At 40.5% G+C, this 26,251-nt stretch overlaps 1 protein-coding gene across 35 annotated transcripts in view; it reads left to right on the forward strand.

Moving 5' to 3' along the window:
- The window catches only part of LOC126367980 (Down syndrome cell adhesion molecule-like protein Dscam2), a 65,347-nt gene that overhangs the window by 34,231 nt on the left and 4,865 nt on the right, over nucleotides 1-26,251 (forward strand). For 7 of the 35 annotated variants that reach the window (XM_050011776.1, XM_050011771.1, XM_050011780.1 and 4 more), the window contains 32 exons: nucleotides 2,216-2,364; nucleotides 2,968-3,151; nucleotides 3,238-3,341; nucleotides 3,430-3,686; nucleotides 4,226-4,383; nucleotides 4,600-4,754; nucleotides 7,399-7,686; nucleotides 15,596-15,715; nucleotides 15,798-15,971; nucleotides 16,047-16,135; nucleotides 16,450-16,657; nucleotides 16,799-16,955; nucleotides 17,046-17,297; nucleotides 17,373-17,483; nucleotides 17,559-17,800; nucleotides 17,878-18,033; nucleotides 18,125-18,273; nucleotides 18,345-18,477; nucleotides 18,570-18,679; nucleotides 18,762-18,921; nucleotides 19,199-19,350; nucleotides 19,520-19,602; nucleotides 19,752-19,928; nucleotides 20,154-20,218; nucleotides 20,298-20,399; nucleotides 20,766-20,963; nucleotides 21,300-21,476; nucleotides 22,794-22,898; nucleotides 24,364-24,536; nucleotides 24,919-25,032; nucleotides 25,641-25,779; nucleotides 26,021-26,170. In XM_050011776.1, the coding sequence (XP_049867733.1) occupies nucleotides 2,216-2,364; nucleotides 2,968-3,151; nucleotides 3,238-3,341; nucleotides 3,430-3,686; nucleotides 4,226-4,383; nucleotides 4,600-4,754; nucleotides 7,399-7,686; nucleotides 15,596-15,715; nucleotides 15,798-15,971; nucleotides 16,047-16,135; nucleotides 16,450-16,657; nucleotides 16,799-16,955; nucleotides 17,046-17,297; nucleotides 17,373-17,483; nucleotides 17,559-17,800; nucleotides 17,878-18,033; nucleotides 18,125-18,273; nucleotides 18,345-18,477; nucleotides 18,570-18,679; nucleotides 18,762-18,921; nucleotides 19,199-19,350; nucleotides 19,520-19,602; nucleotides 19,752-19,928; nucleotides 20,154-20,218; nucleotides 20,298-20,399; nucleotides 20,766-20,963; nucleotides 21,300-21,476; nucleotides 22,794-22,898; nucleotides 24,364-24,536; nucleotides 24,919-25,032; nucleotides 25,641-25,779; nucleotides 26,021-26,170 (4,991 nt within the window). Of the gene's footprint in view, nucleotides 1-816; nucleotides 950-1,908; nucleotides 2,030-2,215; nucleotides 2,365-2,967; nucleotides 3,152-3,237; nucleotides 3,342-3,429; nucleotides 3,687-4,225; nucleotides 4,384-4,599; nucleotides 4,755-6,266; nucleotides 6,561-7,398; nucleotides 7,687-7,902; nucleotides 8,191-13,654; nucleotides 13,949-15,595; nucleotides 15,716-15,797; nucleotides 15,972-16,046; nucleotides 16,136-16,449; nucleotides 16,658-16,798; nucleotides 16,956-17,045; nucleotides 17,298-17,372; nucleotides 17,484-17,558; nucleotides 17,801-17,877; nucleotides 18,034-18,124; nucleotides 18,274-18,344; nucleotides 18,478-18,569; nucleotides 18,680-18,761; nucleotides 18,922-19,198; nucleotides 19,351-19,519; nucleotides 19,603-19,751; nucleotides 19,929-20,153; nucleotides 20,219-20,297; nucleotides 20,400-20,571; nucleotides 20,746-20,765; nucleotides 20,964-21,299; nucleotides 21,477-22,793; nucleotides 22,899-24,363; nucleotides 24,537-24,918; nucleotides 25,033-25,640; nucleotides 25,780-26,020; nucleotides 26,171-26,251 lie in introns of all 35 variants that reach the window. The other 28 variants (XM_050011790.1, XM_050011788.1, XM_050011791.1 and 25 more) reach the window with 12 other exon arrangements.

Genomic DNA, 26,251 nt, shown 5'->3' on the forward strand with positions numbered 1-26,251 from the left:
TATATTCTTCCGTGGTGAATTTATTTAATTCACCTTGCCTCCATAATTTATTTGTTTTGTGCAGAGCCGGTGGGATCAAAGGCTCCTTCGTTTTCGTCTGATTCGGCTCTTTCGTCAATTAAAAGACATGAAGGTCAAAGCTTTGCTTTACTGTGCCAAGCTCAAGCATTTCCTGTACCTTTCTTCAGGCAAGTTTCATAGTATATAGTATATATACTAATATTTCTTTCATTAGTATTTAGTGCCTTCTTTTGAATGTTATAGAGCCGGTTGGTGCTAAATCTCCAACATTTTCGTCTGAGTCAATGGGAAGCATATTTAGAAAACGTATTGGCCAAAGCTTTGCTCTTCTCTGTCAGGCGCAAAGTTTTCCCGCCCCAATCTTCAGGCAAGTGTGTTGTTTTTACTTCGAGTTTTTTATTTTCAAATGACAGAACCAGTTGGCTCCAAAGCACCGACTTTCTCAACGGATGCCAGTAGCATATCTTTTACACGAACCATCGATCAAAGCTTCGGGTTATTGTGTCAAGCGCAGGCATACCCAGCTCCCTTATTTAGGCAAGTATTTTCTTTCAATTACGCACGTCTACCTATGTCGCTGCAGCGTACACCTACCATCAAATAAAATCAAGGCAAGGTATGATACATATTAAAACATATTCTTCAGAACCAATTGGAAGCGTCGCGCCAAGTATCACTACAACTCAAAAGGCTGCGGTACACTATGCCCAAAAGTCGTCTTTGGCGCTTTTATGCCCAGCGCAGGGATTTCCTGTACCGTTATCCAGGTGCGTTGATTTATTTTTCAAATTACAGAACCTACAAACAAAATAGCTCCACGAAGTGACAAAAGTAAAAAATTTGAGGGTGGTGAAATATTCTTAGTTTCTCGAGACGACACTGTTTACCTTACTTGCGATGTATCCGCTTACCCAGCACCTATGTTTCGGTAAGTTCCTCTACTTTCATCGATCTTCTATTTGTTGGTATTGTTATCATTTGTAATAGGTGGTCTATCGATTTCGTACTTATTCAAGTTCTGATAACCGATTTTCATTGGAGGTGTTATACCATATTTGATAAGATCCTTCTCCGTTATTACAGAACCGACCAATAAAATTGCGCCTAGAAAAGACTCTACTAAACAATTCGAAGGTTGGGAAGTTTTATTCGTGCGTCAAAGCGACGTGGCATATTTAACATGTCAAGTTGCCGCTTTCCCCGCGCCCCTATTTAGGTGAGTGAGGCATAGTTAGTGACGTCCAGTTTACATTCCAGAACCATCGGGTAGGACTGCACCGAAAGTGACAGGCGATGGATTGAATAGACAAGTAGGTCGAAGTGACGAAAGTCTGGCACTACTTTGTGATGTCCAAGCTTTTCCTGCTCCCTTGATGAGGTATGATTCTTGAATAATTGTCCGGCCGGCAGCATCTCACGCATTCATATATCACGTAGTCATTTCATTCCATCCCACTGTACTGATGTGCGTTGTTATTGCAGTCTGTTGCGGCGGGGCCCACCCGCGCGTGACATGAAGGCGTGTTGAATCGCGGCCGGCCGCGCGCCCTTATAAGGTCCTCAGCCAAAGTAACGATTGAGCGGCGCAGACACCTCCTGGTAAGTTTCAGGGTGTTCTTGCTTTCATTCAAGCGCTTTAATCTTTACTTTGTGCTTCTCGTGAGTCAAGGCTGATCTTTATGTAAAACGTCTGAATTGCATAAAAACAGTCCTGGTTGATGTGGTAGCTTTATAAGTTTTGTCCTTATTGCTAGCTTTGGAGATTGTTTTCTTCTCATTAGGGATGATATTAGAAAGATACATTCACTTATGGCGTCGAGTACCTACTCATTATTCTTCATGTTTTGTTTTAAAAGTAATTGTTTTTTAATTATTGTTTTCTTCAAGAACCGACTAATAGCGTTCCTCCAAAGCTATCTAGTGGTCGTTTACAAGAATCGGAAGTAAGTTTGGGGCATACGGGAACAATTCTTTGCTTGAGTCAAGGTTTTCCGGTTCCTGCTTTCAGGTGGGTAGTGGGTGGTGTTGAAATACCCTACTACACGATTATTTTCAGTTACTATTTCGAAAATTACTCAGTACCTTAAATATATTCAAAAAGTGGTAATTCTAATAACACTAATGTGACTTAAATATTTAGAAATCTCCTTATTTCGTACCTACCATTTTCTAAACATTTTCTCTATTGTTACAGATGGTACAAGTTCATTGATGGCACCACTAGAAAACAGCCAGTCACACTTAATGACAGGGTAAAACAAGTTTCTGGAACACTTATTATTAAAGAAGCCAAGGTAGAAGACTCTGGGAAATATTTATGTGTGGTCAACAATTCAGTCGGAGGTAAGTTACTAATAGCTAATAATGTAGTGAACAGACCTTCAACGTTTCAGGAATTTATTCTAAAATAATCCACCACTGTTTTCTTTCCTCGTGTGGGTTGTGATATCAATGATCGACGTCATCAAACCTGGTGTCAAAGTTACTAATGAGCCCCCAAATGGCATGTAGTCGTTACATGGCTCATGTAACGAATACATGCTTACTTAAGAACCAAAATAGTAACCGGGACCAACTGCTTAACATGTCCTACGAATGGATTATCTTACTTTTGGACAAACCACAATGTGATTTTTTGTCAAATGGAATGAAATTGCGGGACCTGCAGATCGTGAACCCAACGCTCAACCACTAGATCACGGCCGTTTAATTCTATTGTGATTTTGTTTAATGTCCGAAGATCATTGGATCTCTATATTGTTCGCAATATTTTTCCTTCATCGACAACGGTAAACCGTTATTGTTTCGGTCTTCATTCTATACTCATGACAACTAAACCGACGTAATATAGATCCATTCCAAAATGACTATGCAACTAAAACTTGGGACAATAAAAACATCCTAATGTTTAATCAAAATTTTAAACTGATTGTTTTTAATTTCCAGGTGAATCAGTAGAAACTGTTTTAACGGTAACTGCCCCTCTAAAGGCAACAGTTGAACCAGCAACGCAAACTGTAGATTTCGGCAGACCAGCGGTCTTCACTTGCAGATATGAGGGTAACCCTGTAAAAACTATTACTTGGTTGAAAGATGGCAAAGACATGAAGCACCACGACTCTACATTAAGGTAATTAACAATACATATTTATGATCACTTTAACTTATAAGACAAAAACAAAACTGCAATATAATTATTTATTTTATCATTTTCAGGATTGAATCTGTAAAGAAGGAAGACAAAGGAATGTATCAATGCTTTATCAGAAACGATCAGGAAAGTGCTGGCGCTAGCGCTGAACTAAAACTTGGCGGGCGATGTAAGTGTTCTTCAAAACCTAATGACTATTTACGATTATAGAAGAAGTATTAGAAGTTAATATTAATTAATATATTAACTATTTTCAGTCGAACCCCCACAAATCAGACACAGTTTCGGCGAACAAACTCTGCGATCAGGACCCTCTCTAAGACTGAAATGCGTCGCGTCTGGTAACCCCACTCCTGACATTGCATGGCTCCTTGACGGTGAGAAGCTGACTAGTGGAGAGCGTCTACAAATTGGACAGTTTGTCACGGCTGAAGGAAACGTCGAATCGCATCTCAATATATCTTCAGTTCACACCAATGATGGAGGATTGTACTCATGCATTGCGTCCAGCAAGGTAATATTTGGTACACTTTCTATTGTCTCTTTCTCAAAACAACATACATTTCATTAGTCTTTTGAATTTTGCTTTCATCATCTAGTACCCTATCATCATTTCCTTGACCTAGCGTTATCCCGTTTTTACGGGGTCCAAGGAGACCCGGACCTGTCAGACAGACAGACTGACAGGTTACAGAAACGACTGTTTGACCTTCTCAACCGTGAAGGGAAAACAGACTAGCCCTATATAGGTTAGGCCACATACCTCCGAAATGCATTTCTCGGGAATGTAGGTTTCCTCACGATGTTTTCCGTCACCGCTGAGCACGCTTCTAGTACCCTATGTTAAGTTATATGATCCGTGCTTTGGAAGGCACGTTAAGCCGTTGGTCCCGGTTACTACTTACTGATACGTAAGAAGTCGTTACGTGAGCCATGTCAGGGGCCTTTGGTGGCTCAATAGTAACCCTGACATCAGGATTGATGAGGTTGATACTCCACCTCACAACCCACACGATAGAAGAAGTTAATTATTATTATTGTTGTTTGTCGCAGGTCGGCAGCGCATCTCATTCATCTCGCGTCAACGTCTACGGTCTGCCATACGTTCGCCCCATGAAGAAACGACCAGTTGTTGCCGGAGACACCCTTATCGCGCACTGCCCTGTTGCCGGGTACCCGATCGACTCTATTGTTTGGGAACGAGATGGAAGGTAACTACACATAGCATAGTAATATCTTGTATCGAACGTACCTTGACTTTAGCACCAGTGTTTTCGTTACATTAAAACGACGTTTGTGTTGTGACAATCGCTGATGGATGACTAATACCAGTCACTTTAAATTTAGTATGAGCAAAGCTGGTCAGCCATCTCCTACTATTTGATTCTTGTTATACGCATCTCTTTGCAACCTTTTCTTTATTTCAGAGTGCTACCGATCAACCGCAAGCAGAAAGTCTTTCCCAACGGTACATTGGTGATCGAGAATGTGGAACGCATGAGCGACCAGGCCACTTACACCTGTGTCGCCAAGAACTCCCAGGGTTACAGCGCCAGGGGCACGCTAGAGTTACAGGTTATGGGTAAGTTCCCACACTATTCTGAGACGATATGTCGGACAAGTTATCGTTGACGTGTTTTTTCTTGATCACGCGTATTTTTCTAAATGTGGATATTTTGCGGACCGTTTAATTTTGTTTGGAAAAGCAGTCAACGATAACTACTATGTCGTGTATTGTATTGCTGATAATGAAGTAATGAATCCTACAAAAATCTTCAAAACAATAAAAATGATTCCACTCTTATTAATATAACGAAGGCAATTCATTATTTTAATTAATCAACAATTTATTTTGATTTCAGTGATTAATGAACTGAACAGAAGGGTTAACCACTTACTTCATGGTCAGACAAAGTGAAATATAAAGTTATTTGTTTAAAACTATTAGGATCACCAGCAGTGGGAAATATCAAGAAAAACTACATTTATGAAATCTTAAATCAATATAAAATATCTTTGAAGTAAATGGCGGTTCACTGAATTTCAAATATTTTAACATTTTTGTGAATTATCTAAAGAATATTTTTCATATAATAATCTTAAGCTAAACAAATACATTTATACATACGAAATTCAGAGTCTCTTCTGAAAAATAATATCACAGAACACATTTTTAGTAAGTACTAGCGGACCCGACAGACTTCGTCCTGTCAAAAAGTTAATAGATATGATTGAATTTCAATTTTTAAATATCATCATCATCAGCCTATTAACGTCCCCACTGCTGGGGCACGGGCCTTCCCTATGGATGGATAGGGAGATCGGGCCTTAAACCACCACGCGGGCCCAGTGCGGATTGATGGTTATTAACGACTGCTAATGCAGCCGGGAGGCACGGAGGAGCTCGAGATGAAAACTTTTTTTTGTGGTCACCCGTCCTATGACCGGCCTTTGCGAAAGTTGCTTAACTTCAACAATCGCAGACTGTTTACCGCTGCGAATTTCAATTTTTAAATAATAAAACGCAAATTGACTCTGAAGTTAGGAACACACCTACATTGCTTAGACAACAGTGAGTGCTTGCAATATGAACTTTATACAATTATAATAAAGCTCAAATTGACTGTACGTTAGGAAACGTTTGTATGGGGAAAAGGAAAGGGCAGTTTTTAGGGTTTTTCCGGGAAACATTCGTTTTTTTCTCGCTGTAAAAACCATCATTGGATTTCAACAAACATTTTAAAAAAAGAATTGGCAAAATTGGTCCAGGCGTTGTCGAGTTATGCGCTTACCAACACATTTTGCGATTCATTTTTATATTATAGATTACATTTTTAGAAATTGTTTCTATAGTAGTCCCTATTCAACATTCTTATGAAATTCTGTGATACTATTTAATAATTTGTGTACTAATAACAATTTTCTTTCAGGTTATATGTATTTTTCTCTAGGTATTTATAAACAGGATTTTACATTAAATTAAATCTTTAGGAAAACGTTGTAGAAGAAGTTTATGCCCGCCAAAGCTACATCGTTTGCCACACACGCCCCTGCACTTATTTATTAGCTTACACTTAATACAAGTTTTATACAGTGCCTCCTCAATTGCTACCATTTGAGTTTGGTGAAGAACCAGCCAACGCTGGAGACACGGCGTCGGTATCTTGCGCTGTGAGCAAAGGAGATCAACCTCTAAACATTACCTGGTTTTTGAACGGCCGAATGATACCAAAGAACAATAATATGGGAATCGTTCTAACCAGCATCAACAAAAAGACCACGATATTAAACATAGACTCTGTAAGTGGCATACACAGGGGCATCTACCACTGTGTGGCGACGAATCCGGCCGGCTCCACCAATCACAGCGCCGTACTTGAAGTAAACGGTACAGAAATGAACAACAACGTTCAGCTTGCTTTCCTTTTGATTCAAATTGTATCCCCAAGTCCCTTCAGATATCCTTTCACACAGTAATCTCAGTTTTGCCTTAGTCCCCCCACAAATCACACCGTTCGAATTCGGGGAAGAAGTTCTCAATGAAGGAGAAACCGCATCCGTGTCTTGCGTAATGAGCAAGGGAGATCTACCGGTAACCTTTAAATGGAGATTCAACGGAGAAGAAATCAAGCCGCGTAACTCTCTCGGCATCGTCCTTACAACCATTAGCAAGAAAACTTCTATTCTAAACATCGAAGCGGTAACTGCTATCCATCGGGGGTCATACACTTGTGAAATTAAGAATGACGCTGGTGAAACCAATCATACAACTCTTCTAAGCGTTAACGGTTCGCGTATTTTTTTTAATATCTCCTTATTTTATTAGCTATGCTTTTTTATGTGCTCCAGTTCCTCCCCAAATTTCATCCTTCGAGTTCGGCGATGAACCAGTTAACGCTGGTGATCCCGCTTCGGTTCAATGCGTTATGACTAAAGGAGACTTACCAGCAAACTTCTCATGGAGCCTCAACGGAAAGCGGATTTCCTCAAACAATAGATTGGGCATTGCAATAGGCAGTATGAGTCGAAAGATGTCTATACTTAGTATAGATTCGGCGAATGGGACACACAGAGGACTTTACGTTTGTCATGTGGAAAATTTAGCTGGCGAGACTAATCACAGCGCTACGTTGGAAGTTAATGGTTCTTTTCCAGTTTATAACTCTTTTCGTAGTTTGAGAAATATCATTTTTTTTTCTTGTGTTCACTATAATATCCTGAAACAGTTCTGCCCCAAATCCATCCATTCACATTCGGAGAGGAGCCAGCCAATGCAGGCGATACAGTGGGGATCCAATGTATGGTGACGAAAGGTGACACTCCAGTCAACATAACCTGGCAATTAAATGGGAAACCCGTGCTCAATATTCCGGGGATCACCGTAACAAAGATCGGTCACAAATCCAGCAGCCTGTCGATAGATTCAGTTGCTTCTTTACATACAGGAGTCTATACATGTTCCGCTAACAACCAAGCTGGACATGCGAATTATTCGTCTGAGTTAGCTGTTAACGGTAACTTTGACTTAAATAACAGTATTTGCTTCAGATTTTATCATTGAATTGTAACATTATGCTCCTTTCCTTTTTCTTTATCCTCCTGTATTTATACTGAAAACGTCGTATGTTCGTAGGCGTGATACGAATTCACATCTCACTCCAAAAATATCGTCCGTTCTTCTTTCAACTACCAAAATACAAAATACTAACTTAACTGAATTATGTGAATAGTTGCACCACAGGTTCAACCTTTTGACTTCGGTGAAGAGATCCTAAACGCAGGTGACACAGTTTCGCTGACATGCACTGTGGGGAAAGGCGATTTGCCTTTAAAAATTCATTGGCAACTCAACGACAAAAATTTGAACTCGGGCAACGGTGTTTTTATAAACAGAAATGGAAAGAGAATATCTGTTTTAAGTATAGAGAATGTTCAGCATGAACACATCGGAAATTACACTTGCATTGCGGAAAACGACGCCGGCACTACTAGCCACAGCGCAATACTCAACGTAAATGGTATCAAGTAACAGTTACTTCTAAATTTCTTTCTCACAAATCAGCTTTGCTTCTGTGCGCACGACTTTATGACTTTTAAAATGTATATTGTTGTATTTTATGTTTATTTACAAATATAGGTCCTAATCAGTGTCCCCAAATTTCGGTTATTAAGTCATTAATTTTCAAACATTGATTATAATAAAATAGGTTTGTTTTAATCGAAGAACAATCACTGTTATACATTATTAAAATTTACGAGAGGTAGATTCGCGTGTGTGGCACAAAAACGATACGGGCGTATAGAAGAAAAGCTTTCAACCTTAACATGTAATTGTTGTGGTCATAATAATTCACAGATCCCTAAAACATTATCTTTTTTGGATCGCTTATAGTGTTCCCGCAAATTATGCATTTTGATTTTGGCGATGAACCCGTGAACGATCAGGAAACAGTAGTGGCAATGTGCACTGTCACTAAAGGTGACCTGCCTCTCCAAATACAATGGTTCTTCAATGGAAAGCCAGTTAAATCTGGAGCAAATGGAATCATGTTAACCAACTCGAAGCGCACCAGTCAGTTAACCATAGAATCGGTTACACATCACAATCAAGGAAATTATTCTTGTGTCGTCAAAAACCAAGCGGGTGAAACCAATCACACGGCCGAACTCTATGTCAACGGTATTTTACTAATCCGTATTTTTAGTTCGCCTGTATCCTTGTAATGTTGCAAATGCTTTTAGCTGACTCCTCTTCTCCTACAGTCCCTCCACAGATAATGCCTTTTGAATTCGGTGAAGAACCAGTCAACGCTCAGGAAATGGTTTTAGTAACTTGCACTGTCAGTAAAGGTGATCTACCACTGAAAATAGAATGGTATTTTAATGGAAACAAAATGAATTCGGGGGAAATTGGAGTTAACCTTGTGAATACGAAGCGAACGAGTCAACTTAGCATTGAGTCCCTTAGCCATCAAAACCAAGGAAACTATACATGCGTTGTGAGAAACGAAGCTGGTGCTAGAAATCACACCGCTCAGCTATATGTCAACGGTATAATTTTGGTCAAACTCCTTGTTTTGAGCCTAGTAGATATAGTGCCTGTCTTATTTTTAACACTGTCAGTTCCTGGCCTCCTATGTTTGTAACTTTGGCGGGTCATAAAAGGAAACATGCAATATAATTTCCGCGTACTTACACATATCTAGATTTAAAGGTTTTCAGGTAAAAAATATATAAGGCCAATTAACAAGTTGATAGGAAATTTCAGTGGCGCCTGTTATAGCTCCTTTTGAATTCGACGAATCAGTATTTTTTGGAGAGGGAGTTCAAGTGATGTGCCATGTTCCAAAAGGAGACAAACCTTTGAATTTCAAGTGGAGTTTTAGTGGAGGAGATGTGAGTTTACTGCCTGGATTGAACATCATGAACGTTGGGGACATGGGTTCAGCTCTCATAATACCCTCGGTGACTGCCAGGCATGCTGGCAATTACACATGCACTGCCTCCAACATTGTCGCCAGGGCTAGCCACTACGCCACGCTAAATGTCAAGGGTATACGTTCAAAGTGCATAATCTATGCTTTTCATGTTCTATCCTATCCCACATAAACTCTCTAATATAGGTAGTAGTGGTAACACAGTTCTCTTCGTAAACTTACATGTATATTATTGGTTATTTCTTCCAGTGGCACCTATAATATCCCCCTTTGAATTCGATGACGCTGTGTTTTACGGGGAAAGTATACAAGTCATGTGCCACATACCAAAAGGCGACATGCCCTTAAACTTAACATGGTACTTTCGTGACCTACCGTTGAAATCCAGTGACACTGTAACAATAACTAAAGTAGGAGAGAGAAGTTCAATATTGGTTATACCAGCAGCGACAGAGAAACACTCCGGAAATTACACGTGCACCGCTTCCAACACTGTAGCCAGCACCAACCACACAGCCATACTAAACGTTCAGGGTACACTTATTATTTGTGTATTGTCATTGTTCTTTAGTTAATTTCTTTGTACTTACCCTTACCAGTTCCTCCGCACATCGTCCCATTTGAAGCCGAAGAACAGATTTTTGCCGGTGAATCTGTACAATTGACATGTCACGTATCGAAGGGCGACACGCCTCTTACTATTACATGGAGTTTTCATGGGGAAGAGTTATCTTCACATCAAGGAATTACAACAACGAAGATTGGCGAACGAACGTCACTGTTGACTTTATCAGCTGCAACAGCGAGCCACAGTGGCGAATATTCGTGTCACGCTGCTAATCATGCCGGTTTGGCCGTGCACTCGGCCACGGTCAACGTCCATGGTAGCCCACTCAATCCGTTCACTATCCTTGCCTCTAACGCACGCTGCACGCTTGCCTCAATAATAAATATAGCCTTCTGAATTAACAGTATTACCGTACATCGTACCCTTCGAAGCGGACGAGTCAGTATTTGCTGGGGAATCGGTCCAACTTAACTGTCATGTATCGAAGGGTGACTTGCCTCTTGATATCAAGTGGCACTTCCATGGCTATGAAAATTCTTCGTCGCACCTCGGCATCATGACAACCAAAATGACATCGCGAACCTCATTTTTATCGATCGCTGCGGCTACTGCCAGTCATAGCGGCAATTATACCTGCGTAGCTGCCAACAGCGCCGGCTCTACTAATCATTCCACTGTCCTTAATGTTCATGGTCAGTTTCATTTACTCATGGTATCATAGTTATCATCGTATGTTATGTTCATTTGATGGCGATTCGATGCTGACAGACGTGTTAATAGAATCTGCATGAATTCTGTTTAATACTTCTATGGGCAGCGTACGCTTTACCTTTTGTTTGATCATCTCTTTATTTACCTTTCATAACGCATACTTTATTTTATACAGTTACACCGAACATTCTACCTTTCGACGTCGATCAAGCCTTGTTTTCGGGAGAGTCAGTGCAGATGATGTGTCACATCTCCAAAGGAGATACCCCTTTAGAAGTGCATTGGGAATTTAATGGAAAGCCTCTCTCAATGAAGTTAGGAATGTTCTCAAAGGTGGGCGACCGGTCGTCCGTGCTGATGCTCCCCTCCGTCACGGGCGCGAACACTGGCAATTACACGTGCATAGCCAAAAATCCTGCTGGAATAGCTTCATACACAACAATACTCAAAATTATTGGTACCTGAACCCTACCTAGGCTTGTTAACCGTTTTTCGTTTTTATTCTTTACCTATTTTATTAATTGATTTATTTTTCTTGGGATTCAAGTTGTTCCGCACATTATCCCGTTCGAAGTCGAAGAGTCTATATTTGCTGGGGAGTCTGTACATCTCACATGTCATGTATCGAAAGGAGATAGACCACTACAAATTTCTTGGAGTTTTCAAGGAAGCGATATACCTTATCACAATAATATGGGTATAACAACTACTAAGCTAGGAGACAAAGCTTCTGTGCTGAGTATTCCGACCGCGATGGGCCATCACAGCGGCAACTACACGTGTACGGCCAGTAACCGCGCCGGTCGTGCGCACCACTCGGCGCTCGTCAATATACATGGTACTCGATGTCGCCCCTCCCCTGTTTGACTTTGTCGAAACATTCGTCTAGATATTGCACGTTTAGATATTAATCTTAGAATTTATTATTCTTTTCCTCTGATCAGTTCCTCCTCATATACTACCGTTCGAGATTGAGTCCATATACTACGGAGAATCAGTGCAAATGGTTTGTCACGCCAGTAAAGGTGATCGACCAATGAGCATCAGTTGGACTATTGAAGGACGAGATTTATCTACACTTAAGGATATAAAAACTGTGAAAATGGCCGAGCAAACGTCTTTTCTATCAATTGCTTCTGTTACTGGATCCCACAGCGGAAATTATACGTGTATCGCAAGAAACAAAGCCGGCGAAGACAGATATTCTACCTACCTTCACGTTAAGGGTACTCTTAGTTAGATATCGCAGCATGCTTTAAATACTTTACTAACATTGTAAAATATTTCTTTGCTCAGTCGTCCCCCACATCAAACCCTTTGAATTGGATGAAGCCGTTTTTGCGGGAGAATCAGTGCATCTCGACTGCCACGTTTCGAAAGGCGACACCCCATTGAATATCACATGGAGTTTTCAAAGTCAACCCGTCACACGTAGGATGGGATTGAAGACAACAACATTAAGCGAACGAGTCTCCGTACTAGACATTCCGAACGCTATGGGTCCTAACAGTGGCAACTACACATGCACAGCGACCAACAAAGCGGGCACGACGAGTCATACAGCCATCCTCAACGTGATCGGTATCAAAACCTAATAATACCTCGGGTGATGCTTGCTTTCTGTTCAGTTCCTCCTGTGGTCCAACCCTTCTCGTTCGGGGAAGTCGCAATGAATTCTGGACAAGTCGTAACGGCCCCTTGCTCGGTTATTGAGGGTGACCACCCTCTGCAACTGCGGTGGCTTTTTGACAACGAACCTATCAAACCGAGATCTGGAGTCACCGTATTTCATATTGGAGAAAGAAGCGCAATACTTAGTATCGGTTCAGTATCACATAATCACGCGGGAAATTACAGTTGTGTAGCTGAAAACGAAGCCGGAACAGATTCTCATTCATCAACTTTGATTATCAATGGTTAATTTCCTCTATATTCTTGTTCTTTACGAATAGATTTTTATTATTATTATCATTTCATTGATTAATTCTGTTAAGTTAATTATAACACTATCCATTGTGGACATATTCCAGTCCCTCCCAACATATTGCCGTTCACTTTTGGCGAGAAACCCGCTAACGTTGGAGAGTATTTGCAAGCAGCGTGTACAGTTAATCTAGGCGATCTCCCTGTCACTATCACTTGGAGGTTCAATGGCCAACTTATATCTCAACGCAATCATCATTATGTCATAACAAATTCAAAGCGAAGTAGTCTACTAATAATAGAATCTGTAGACGCAAAACACGCTGGTTCCTACACATGTATCGGAGAAAATCGCGCAGGGCATACATCGTATTCAGCAGACTTAATTGTATACGGTTAGTCGTTTGAACATGGTAGAATCATTATTATTTTGTGACCTAGTTAATGTTTGTTTCAGTTACTCCTAAAATAGCACCTTTTGTTGCCGGACCGGAACCGGCCTTTCTTGGCGATTACTTTGCACTCCAATGCATAATAACGCACGGGGATCAACCGGTGCGCATAGAGTGGACAGTTAATAATCGATCGGCTAATTCTCTTCCTGGAACTCGTATCAGTAATGTCGACAGAAGAAGTAGTGTGCTAACGATAGAATCAGTCGATGCGAAACACGCAGGCCTTTATAATTGTACAGCAACTAATGCAGCGGGCGTGGCTTCCCACACCACCGAATTAGTCGTCAAGGGTGCGAAAAACAAATTAATTCAATTTTAGCTTCTGTCCTCCTCTGCTCCACTTTATTTTCCATACATTTAATTAATTATAGGATTTTTATTGTCCCAGTTCCGCCGGTAATTGTGCCATTCAATTTCGGTGAGGTGCCATCCAATCCTGGTGATACAGCGGTAGTGAACTGTGTCGTTACTAAGGGCGACCTGCCTCTCGATATATCGTGGACATTCAGCAGCGAAACAATAGACTCAAGTCAGCACCGTGACATCACGACGACACCACTAGGCACACGTGCCTCCGTGCTCACCATCAATTCAGTGAGCGCAAACCACCAGGGGAACTACACATGCATCGTGCAGAACACAGCAGGCCGTGTCGAACATGTGGCTACTCTTGTCGTAAATGGCACGTCTTAATTACAATATTACAATCTCATTACAATGGGGACTAACAACACAGGATCGCACCTTTAAGGGACCAATCCGTCCACAGTCACTCTATATCTCATATTTGACACCAGTTGCTAACATTGCCTGCTACAAAAATGATCTAACACAATTTTCTATTGTTTCCAGTACTGCCTCGCATAGTTCCCTTTTCGTTCGAGACCCCGCTCTTTGCGGGTCAGGCGACTCAAGTCACTTGTTTAGTCTCAGAAGGCGATCAGCCTCTCGATATTCACTGGTACTTTGAAGGGCAGCCTTTAAAGGAAAAAGCCGGGATAACGGCTACTAAGATAGGGCAGAGAGCTTCATTGCTTCTGATCGATCCTGCGGGCTGGTCGCACAGCGGGGCGTACGCGTGTCTCGCGCGCAACAAAGCCGGCTTGTCCAACTATACCGCCTCTCTCGAAGTCCACGGTACATCTTCATCGTTGTGTACCCTCACTCCCAGCACGGATGAGCTTTGCCTAGATTCATTATTGTACGCTTAATTACTATTTTGACTGGTTTTAATTCTAAGGCTCAAATCGTCCATCTGACAATATTATGATCAGACATTAATTAAACTTCACCGTTGTAAATATAAAAATGATAGACACGTTTAAGATCAGTCTTCGATTGTCGATTATAGGGACCGGCTGCGGCTATCATCGACGAAACCTTTTCTTTTCCTTCCTTGCATATTCTTACCTTTCCTTCCTTTTCCTAAGGATCCCGTCTTTATTTTATGTTGATTCATTAATTTGCATTCTGTGCCTTTTGGGTTTTAGTGCTTATGAGCTTGGCTTACTAACATGCCTGTTGGAATAATAATGATGCCTCTTAATTTACTACTAAATATAATATTTTAGTCCTGTGGAGAACTTTGGCAATTATTTCAACAGGTTTCCTGCTTTGTGTTGCATTATCATATGCTTTTTATGTCATATTATTTCATCTCTCTTTATTAATTATGTTGTAGTTTGCAAATATATTAATTTCGTCATCTGTACTTAACGTGATACGAAAGCTTCTATAGCAACAGCTTTGCCGATACCTTAATTATTGTTAAATAAATAATATTTAAGTATAAAAAAAAAACAAATAATTAGATTAATCGGAGTGCCAAGGTCAATAGCCAAGTTATATAGGAGCTTTTTGATTACGTAGTACAACAAAAACAAATTGAATATGACATTCTATACGATACTTATAGTTTTTGTTTCTGTAAATGTTAAAAGTTAGTAAAATGTTTTGCAGTGGCTGTGTTTAGAAGATTTACGTCAAATTCAATTTGTTTACTGCAAATTATAAATGTTTCAATGATGATGAAATATTTATTGAATTAATTAAAATCTTGCCAAGTTTGATAGTTAACTTGTTAGCACATTTTATTCGAACTCAAATTCTACTAAACGATATCAATATAAAGATTTTATTAAAAAACAGAAAGAAATATTGTCTATCACTACTTTCAATTAAGATTAATTAAATGCAATAATTAATAAACAATATATAGCATAATAAAAAGTTCATAAAGTTAAAGTTTAAAGAAAAATCTTTGCTTTTTAAAATAATGCCATTTTATTTTTGAAGTTCAGCAGTTCTAACCATTTGGTGAAATTTTTAGTGCCCCCGCGCTGGATTCTTGAGCCCACTGATAAAGCTTTTGCCCAAGGCTCAGATGCTAAGGTTGAATGTAAGGCTGATGGCTTCCCCAAGCCCCAAGTGACATGGAAGAGGGCTGAAGGTAATAATCTCATTTGAATTAAAACCCATATTTTTGCTACTGAAATAGTATGACCTTTACACTAAGTTTATTCTTGTTTTAGGGGATACGCCTGGCGATTACAAAGACCTTAAACCAAATAACCCTAACGTTAAAGTTGAAGATGGAACTCTATCTATTTCTAATATACAAAAGACGAATGAGGGTTATTATCTTTGTGAAGCTGTTAATGGAATCGGTTCAGGACTATCTGCCGTTATTCTTATCAGCGTTCAGGGTGAGTTAAATTCGGTTAAAATTCTAAAACATGCTAATAACGGAAAGAATTGTGAATAACGTAAAATATTTTCAGCTCCTCCGCAATTCGAAATCAAAATGAGGAATCAAACAGCCCGCCGAAGCGAACCAGCTGTACTGCAGTGCCAAGCCAAAGGTGAAAAGGTAAAATGATATACCCGTATGATTATATTTCACTCTTGCACATTGGAATAGAATAAAAAATAATACTGCGTATGGAAAGGTAATTCTCCGCCCCGCATCAATTCGTATCAGGTGTCAAGATAGACTTACCTAAACCGCCTCTCAGTCTTACTTATGTCTAAATAGCCGAAAATAATGGGACTGACTGTCTTGCTTGTCTTGCACTTACGCGACAAGGAGGCAAACAACATGTATGAATGATATTTTTGTATGGAGAGACCGGGGTATGGCATTGGTTTGACATTATAATGAGCATTTTGAAAACATCTTTACAGCCCATTGGAATTATCTGGAACATGAATAACAAACGACTCGAACCCAAATCCGACCCACGCTACACAATCCGTGAAGAAATATTGCCTGGAGGAGTTGTGTCTGACCTCAGCATCAGAAGAACTGAAAGGTCTGATAGCGCTCTCTTCACTTGTGTTGCCACCAACGCCTTTGGATCTGATGATACTAGCATCAACATGATTGTACAAGGTAAACTTTGAAAAACTATTACAGCAGCGTTTTTGTCTGAAGACAGCTACATATCACATACCTACCTATGACTAATGCAATACATGATTTCCTTGATTGATTGAAGATAAAAAGTTAACATCAAGTATTTTAAATTTTCAGAGGTTCCCGAAGCTCCTTACGGTTTAAAGGTCTTAGATAAATCTGGCAGGACTGTTCAGCTTTCATGGGCTGCTCCTTACGATGGCAACTCGCCTATCAAGAAGTTCCTAATTGAGTACAAGCGCGCTAAAGGCAGCTGGGAAAAGGATATTGATAGGTAATCAACTAACATCGTTATTAGATTATTGTAGTAAATTACAATTAAATTAACTTTACAGCAGTAATGCAAGTATATATTTCTTTGCAGAGTTCTTGTGCCTGGAGATGCGGCCGAAGCCGGAGTATTCAGTCTGCGTCCCGCTACCGCCTATCATATCAGGATTGTTGCTGAAAATGAACTGGGTACATCGGAACCCTCTGAAACCGTCACTATTATCACTGCTGAAGAAGCTCCCACTGGCCCACCCCAAGACGTTAAGGTTGATGCTGCAGACAAACATACCCTCAGAGTCACCTGGAAGCCACCCCCACCACAAGACTGGAACGGCGAACTGCAAGGGTAAATATTTTTAATCCATATGTTACTTTAGAGATTACACTCTAGCGCTTATTGACTTTTATTATTTTTTTACAGATACTATGTTGGATATAAACTGGCGTCAAGTAACAAATCTTTCGTTTTCGAAACTGTTGATATTTCCAAGGAATCTGGCAAGGAACACCATCTTGATATCATGAATCTGAAGTAAGGCTTTCTTCGTTAAGATTTTATTTAATTTGTGCTTTCTTTGGAACAGTTAAATACCTACTTTTTTTCTAGGACGTACACCCAATACTCAGTTGTAGTTCAAGCATTCAACAAGATGGGCTCTGGCCCAGTTTCTCAGGAAATCAAGGCGTACACTGCTGAAGGCGCCCCATCTGCCCCGCCCCAGGATGTTCTCTGCACTACCCTCACAGCTCAAACCATTCGTGTTTCCTGGATTTCGCCTCCTCTTGCATCAGCTAATGGATTGATCAAGGCTTACAAAGTTGTCTATGGCCCTAGCGACACCTGGTATGGTGAGTACAAACCTAACTCTGTAAAAATCCAAAACATGTCAGTCAAGATGAAACCTAACCTCATATTAATGTTTTAGACGAGAAGACCAAAGACACCAAGATCACGGCCAGTAGCGAAACTATTCTGCACGGCTTGAAGAAGTACACTAATTATTCAATGGAAGTACTGGCAACAACTAACGGAGGTGACGGTGTACGATCTGCTCCTATTCATTGCCAGACTGAACAAGATGGTAAGTTAGAATTTAAAACAAAACGCAATAGGTATAAAACCCTTTGAAAAAATAATTAAATAATTATAAAATTATTTTTAATTATTTACAGTTCCCGAAGCTCCTCGAGCGGTAAAAGCCCTTGTTATGGGAGCTGATTCCATCCTTGTTTCTTGGAGACCACCAGCGCAGCCAAACGGAGTTGTCACTCACTACAACGTTTACACGCAAGCCCAGAATGCTGAGCCCCACCCTAACAAGGTACATACACACAGTCAATGACAAATACAAAACAAAAAAAAAACATTTATATTACGAAATCACATTTACAGGTACCAGCTTCTCAAACCAGTTACTCGGCTACTGACCTGAAACCCGGACGATATGATTTCTGGGTCACCGCTTCTACGATTATTGGTGAAGGTCAACCGTCAGCTACCGCATCCTGTAGCCCTAGCGATAAAGGTAATAAGCATTCTTGTTTAAGTCTTATTTGATTCTTTCTCGGTTACAAAGTTTGGAGTCAACTACAATGTCTACTTTCCTATCTCTTTCAGTTCCTGCAAAAATTGCGTCATTCGACGAATCGTTTACTGCCACGTACAAAGAAGATGTCAAACTGCCTTGCCTTGCTGTTGGTGTGCCTCCTCCTAACATTTTATGGAAGGTAAAATGTTGTCCCGATATCCAATATTCTTGAAAAAGTCTGTTCGAACAATAACGAATCTAACAATCGTTTGAATTTCTAGGTTAAGGGCCAGCCGTTAGAAGCGTCAGAGCGCGTTCGTCAACTACCTGAAGGATCTCTGCAAATCGCTGGAGTTGCCCGCGAAGATGCCGGAGAATACTCATGCCATGTGGACAACCAATTCGGCACTGACACTGTTACTCACACGCTTTCCGTTTTGGGTATGCCCACTTATATTAACAAACTTATAATATTCCACAACTCGTAACCCTTAGCAATCGAATAACCACGTAATAGTTGTCATATCTGGTGAATTAAAATAATGCTTAACAACTACTGCTTAAGTGACTATATCGAAGAGCCGACAGATGCATATGCATGGTCTAAACGAATGTCACTATTGCTAGACAAGTGTCCGAACGCTAAGACAGTTTATCGCAATCATGAGATTAAGCAAAATCAATTATCATATTTAAAAACCTACCTTGAATTTTCCAGCTCCTCCTTTCCCCCCGCAACTAAGCATCGCGTCGTCTTCGGTATCGTCTCTGACTCTCCGCCTGAAGCCTTCAGACAACGCCGACCAGTCCCCTGCCGCCGGTTACACCATCCACTACAAACAAGAATTCGGCGATTGGGAAACTGTTCAGGTCAAAATATTTTTATGTCGTCTTCGACATAAACTTGAATCTGTGCCTGTGAATTATTTTAATTGTATTTACGTAGAATCTGTAGCTTCTTCTCCTTTAATGGAATATCTTCTTTGATTTATTTTAATATCATCAGACTAAACAATTTAAATTAATATCTCCATTTCAGATTCCAAGCAACACCGACACGTACACTTTGGAGAACCTGTTCTGCGGCTCTAGATATCAACTATACGTTACGGCTTATAACAGGTTAATATTGGTGCTGATTCCTGTAAACACCATCTAATAAGAAAATTACAGGTGTCTGCAAGATACGGGGCCATTGTCAAAATTACGACAAATAAAAGTCTAAAACTTGTACTAGATTTCTAAATTTTAACAAACCTCTTCTAATCCAGCATTGGCACTGGCGAAGCGTCTGACGTGGTCATCGCTCGTACCCGAGGCTCCAAGCCGCCGGTACCCCGCGCCGCTGACTTCATTGAAGTAGGAAGCTCTTCCGTCACCCTGCATCTAAAACAATGGCTCGACGGTGGTTGCCCTATGAGCCATTTCGTCGTTGAAAACAAGAAGAAGTAAGTGTTTATTATGATTATCGTGTCCGTTTTTTCTACATAACATAACAGATACTTCCACACACAGGAAATACAAAGTACAATAGGCGACCTTATTGCTAAGTAGCAATCTCTTCTAGGCAAACTTTGAGTACCTACAGCCACCCAGCCAGCAAGTCTATCTACAACAAGTGACTGTTATTTTTTTAAATTTAGATTTAGCTAATTGTGGTTATTTGTTTCTAGGGGTGCAGCTGAGTGGAATCAGATCTCAAACGCTGTGAAACCAGGAGGCAACTTCGTAGTACTCGGTATGTGACGCGCTGCAATATTTTTGCGCATAAATGCCAAATTAAAACCAAAAATGACACTTATTCGTGATGATTTCAGACCTGGAACCCGCTACTTGGTATGTCTTGAGGATCACTGCACACAATAACGCCGGCTTCAATGTTGCTGAATACGAATTCGCTACTCTCACTATGACTGGTGGTAAGTAAAGATACATTTATTCTGAAATATGTTTTTTAAATATATTAAGAAAATTAATATAATGAGCAATAACTAACTGGGTTTCGCGCAAAAAAATATACCTGAAATGCATCGCCTTTTATAAGTTCTTTAATTCCGTTACTCCTTTCAATAATGTGCGATTGCATTTCAGGTACTATTGCACCCGCAAGGGAGGTCGGCGACGGCTCTCTGACCACCGAACAGACGCTCAAGATTATCCTGTCGCACCTTAACCTTATCGTCCCTGTGATCGCTGCCATCCTCGTCATTATCATCGCTATCGTGGTCGTGTGCGTGGTGCGAGGCACGAGGGACCCCCACAAAGGTATCTCTATTGTGTTATAGGAACCGTTGCTCCCCTGCCCGGCAACGCGTACGAAGGCAAAGAACTACCTCCTTGGGTAAAGGCTTGGTTGGAACCCGAAGTATTAGTACCGATCTTGGCAACGATCGTGGTGTTCATCGTGGGAGTGGTGGTGATCTGCCTGACCCTTGCGCGTAGGAATACGCCCCACCGTCTGCGAGGTCAGAAGGACGTGTACTGTATGTATGGTGGCATGGCACACCGCTTTATGTCTTATTTTATTCTACATTCGTCCTTCAAAACTTGTTTTTAACTTCTTAGATGTCCTTAAACAAATATATTTTTTTATAACTCATTTAAACGGAGTCCCATCATCCGCATGTGAATATATCCATTGTTAACGTTACATGTTCTAATTTTATATTAATTTGTGTCAAAATTCATTGTTTATATTTTTTGCAAAACCATTTAGCTGTCTGTCTCTGTAATCAACTTAATCTGAATCTGTATATAATGTATAAATCAAATAACAGACTATGAGCGAGACTTCATCATGTTTACACTTGGTCATATAGATGATGCAGTGTACAACGCCTCACAAGCGGCTTTGGGCGGCGGCAATGGAACCTTGGACAAACGTGGTGGACTGCGTGACGAACTTGGCTACATCGCACCCCCCAACCGCAAGCTGCCCCCCGTACCCGGCTCCAACTACAACACATGTGACCGAGTGAAGCGACAGGCTGTCATCAGTACGTACTATACAACGTAACAGCACAACACGAAGCCTAAAGAGCTTCACAGACGACTATGCAATTTGGTTCTAATTTCGCTACTGCGCCCAAATTATGGAAAAATTGGAAAATCATGTATCTATGGCATAATCATTCGAAGCTTCACTATCATTATTGTTTTAAACAATTCTTCAAATCAGGTCCGAATTGCAAGATCGTGTAGAAGACGCAAAGGCACATATTCGACTGATCACTCTAAACTCTTGCAAGTTTACTCTCACGCACCCAAAATGGAACGATTAGGCAACATTTTAGCACCATTTCTATCTCCTCTAGCTTTACGTTGTGCACGGCCTAAGCTATTTTTACCTTTATACCTAATTTTCCTTTCAATGAGGATAAAAACTAGAACCTCAAATATAGGCGGCAACACTGTCGAGTGTTCCTAAATTTTTACAGTTCTCCATACTGTCCAGCTAGAATTCGTGATAAATTGCTATAAAATATGGAGCACCGTGAAGTGTATCCCGTCTGAAGCATGGGTTACGAAAAAGAAAAGCAAGCTGTTCAAAGTTTTGATTGAAAATAAGATTTTCTAAATTTTCTTATTTCCGATCTTTAGAACAGTATGATTTTGCAGTTAAACGCGTCGCAAAGGGTTATAGTGTAAAAATATAACCAAAACAATATAAGTATGTTTGTTTTCTCAAATAGTAAACTGTCAAAATTTAAGAACACTCAACAGTAGCGACACCTGATGGGAGAAATAGGCAGTTTTTATCCTCATTTGTAGATATTGTAATTTGAAGGTGAAGGCTATTTATGCGGTCAGTGGTTGTGGTGGGTTTAATTCTCACAGTAAAGACTAAAACGTTATTTTCAAATGTCTTTAGTTTCAGTCCCAGTTGTCCTTTAATTACGTCCAATTATCCGTGTATGCTTTTTGTTTAAACAGGCATATTCAGTGTTATCAAGATGTATGCTTATGTCTGGTTAAACAATGTATGTCAAATCCTTATTATGGTTTAGGTGTGCAACCACTAGGATGTTATCTCACTGATAGGACAGCTGAATTAAGATTAAAGGAATATCAATTACGACTGAACTTTGACTTAGTTCAGGCTGTTTGTCACGACCAGTTCAGATATAGTCACTGAGCTTTAAGCGAGTTTTAAGCGATCTTTAAATGATTTTTAAGATTACTCATGTTACATTTTTTGGCACATGGCCATAATTGGAACTAACGTCGCATCAAATCAATAGTTGATGTGAGATGATGTCTAGAGTGGTTAGGCTATGTGCGTAGCGCATGCGTAAAGCAGTAGTGTGGTTCAGTGGGCGCGCACTCAACGTGGGACCCGCGCAGGCATCACTACGAGCGCGTGCGCCGACCGCGGTTGCCCATGCGCCGTACTGGATCCGGCGAGACCATATCCACAGGTAAAATGCTTGCTGCGCTTGCTTCAGTAACTTGACTAGAAATGGATAGACTACTTAAAGTTCTCATTAATATATAAAAGAAGTAGGAATAATAGCTGAGCAACGTTAATCAAATATCCAGTTAACTTCGTTAATCTAAAATCAGTTAATAATGTTACCTTAGTTAAAAGTTAAAGCAGTGATTAAAGTTAAATTAAAGATATATAAATAAAAATAAGTAAATTGTTGTTTACTTTGTGTTTTTATGTCTTATACTTATTGTTAATCCGTTACTTGAAATATTAACGTAGTTAATTAACGGATTAACAATCTTGTCCGGACCTGTGTGTATAACCAGTCTTATTGTCACTGTCATATACAAATCTATCCATTTCTTAGGACAAGTAGTTACAAATGTAAGAGACGATTTCAGTGGAGTTGGATACTACTAACAATGCCTGCTGTGTGAGTAAGTAAATAACATAAGTATTATAATCGCGTAAAAAGGGTATAAAATGCTCAAAAGGCCATATTTTTAAGTCCTCAAAAGGCCATATTTAATACAGGTGTTAGTGACATCGTACCGAAAACGAGGGGTGATTATGGCCATGATTCTGAGTTGATATCAAGTGGTATTTTTCGTCGCAAAATTTATGCTATTTTTGTGTTTTTTAAATTATTTTCAGTTCCACACTTTTCAATCATGGTCTAAATCATCCCCCTCCAGTATTCGTTATGATATCACTAGCACCCCGGTTTTTCAGTGACCAGCACATTATATTCTAACAGTGCTGCTAATTAAAAAAGTATTCTACACCTTTTTTCCGTCCTGTATGATAACTAATACCTGCATCTATTCGTTGCTATTTCTCTAATCCCAGTTATTTTTGTTTGCATTTGGTAGTTGCCTACATATTACGTACACGCATGGCTAGTATTCAAGCATTTAGGCACCTATGCATTTACACAACACACGACAGATTTTCGGGTTTGAAAATTTTATTTATCCATATTTATACTCGGTGCCAATACACAAAGAGATATGCCTTTGAACACATTCCAAAATAATAAGTTTATCACTAAGTACCAACTAACATGGATGAATATATTGGTTTGCATTGACTATAATAATGTTCACTGAATGCCTAAACGCACATGGTCTACTATATTTGACAAATATATGTATATTTATGGTAGAAAAAGTGGAAGATAAGAGCGGATTGGCGAATCACATTCATAGAACAACTACAAAACACGTTCCGAAAACATTTTGATTATTAACATATGTCACTCAAACAGGGTTGCATCCTTAAATGTAAAAGAAAGAAAACTATTGGTGCGTCGATATAGATTCCTATTGCAATTCGCAGTGAACTGAGAAACGCACGTGGAAATGATACATTACAATGTCGAACTACTACATACTAAACTCAATATATCCTCCACACTAGTAAACTTGACTTGATAAAGAAACCGTATGACACAGGCATGGAAGATGAGATCTGCCCGTACGCGACGTTCCACCTGCTGGGCTTCCGCGAGGAGATGGATCCGAGCAAGGCGTTGGCATTCCCGCACCACCACCCCGCGCACGCCGGCACGCTGGCGCACCCACACCCCCATCACCCGGCACACTCCCGCGCTGGATCACAGAGCATGGTGAGTTAGCTTGACGGATCACATAGCGTGGTGAGTCATTCTCAACCGAGGAGATGGACCCGAGCAAAGCGCTGGCGTTCCCGTACCATCCCGCGCACGCCAGCATGACAAAAAACCAACTGAACGATAGTTAAGAGGGCGTCGTGCCAAATCTGCCAAAAAAAACATTATTTGTTGTAAAATCACAATGAACTGCTAACAGATCGAGGGAATCCAAATATTAAAATAATTTCGGTTTTGATTGGCTGGATAGGAGGTGACATCTTACCTTACAAGTAGCCATAAAAAACTGCTTATTTTGTCTCCATTAGCCAGCGTACCCATTCACAATACGAGTTCTGAAGATAGCATCACAAACTATCATAACGCCATAATATTCCAGCCCCGAGCCAACAGCCGCTACGCCCGAAAGAACTCGCAGGGTGGACAGAGCGCCATCTACTCCACGGCCCCCGAGTACGACGACCCGGCCACCTGCGCTGAAGAGGATCAATACGTACGTACCTCTCCTACTAGTTCATATTTTAAGAAAACGCTTAGAGTCCAAGCTATTTGAGCCACTGGTACTGTATATGGTGCCAGTGTTTCTGCTTTTGTACTATATCTACCCAAGTAACCCGAACCCACTCATACTGCCCCACATTCCAATAAACTACCCGCGAGTGCAGACTTTTTGAATTGTCACTGGATATGATGCCTGTATGGGCTACTGTGCTTTTCCGATTCAGTGTAGTCTCTTTAATTTTTCAATACTACTACTTTTTTCTAAATACACAACCAACGAGATGTCTATCCTAAAGGCCGCCTGTCTCCTATACAATATGATTATTAAAATATCTGACGTAGTCTACTGTATAATATAATAAACAGTCTATACGTATACGTCCCACTGCTGGGCCCCCCTCAATCAACCGAAGGGTTTCACGTGCCCTCCGAAGTACGGACTTCTTACTTTTTCGGACAATCAGGTGATTCAAGCATGCAATGTCCTTACCAAACAAAGGACAGACTCACAAAGTGATTTCGACAATATCCCAATTGGGAATCGAACCCGGACCTTTGGATCGTGAGCCTGTGAAATTATAAAGGTATGTTACATTCTAGCGTGCCCGCTACTCTCGCCCGATGTACGCCTGCGGCCCTGAATACGACGAGCCGGCTTGCTGCGCCCCCGAAGACGAACAATACACCGGCGCCTACGGCACTCCCTACTCCGATCACTACGGCTCTCGTCCCAGCATTGGTAACAGTACATCTATTACTGTATTTAATTCGTTTGTTTTTTGGGAGGATTAATAAGATATGTAGAAAAAACGGTGATTTTGTCATTGTGCTTCTGTATGTCATCGGTGGCAAGGAAATACCTACAAATATGCTACCAAATAAAGACAGTCTAGCTCATTTTGAATCCTTCCTGACATGTATATTAGATATGTAATCTTCACTTACTGATACTCAAACACCAAATACCCCGGCGTACACAGGTACTCGCAAGTGCGGCGGATCCCCCGAGCCTCCCCCACCGCCACCCCGCAACGCCAACAACGACAACAACTGCTCCTCCTCCTTCAACGAGAGCAAGGACTCCAACGAGATCTCCGAAGCCGAATGCGACCAACCACGCAACTACCCCGGTACGTATATCCACTCACTAACATCAATCATCCACCTAATTCACGCTCCAAGCGAAAATTATATCATCATGAAACATCGGT

This window comes from Pectinophora gossypiella, chromosome 7 (genome assembly GCF_024362695.1).
Source record: "Pectinophora gossypiella chromosome 7, ilPecGoss1.1, whole genome shotgun sequence".
In the NCBI taxonomy this organism is placed as follows: domain Eukaryota; kingdom Metazoa; phylum Arthropoda; class Insecta; order Lepidoptera; family Gelechiidae; genus Pectinophora; species Pectinophora gossypiella.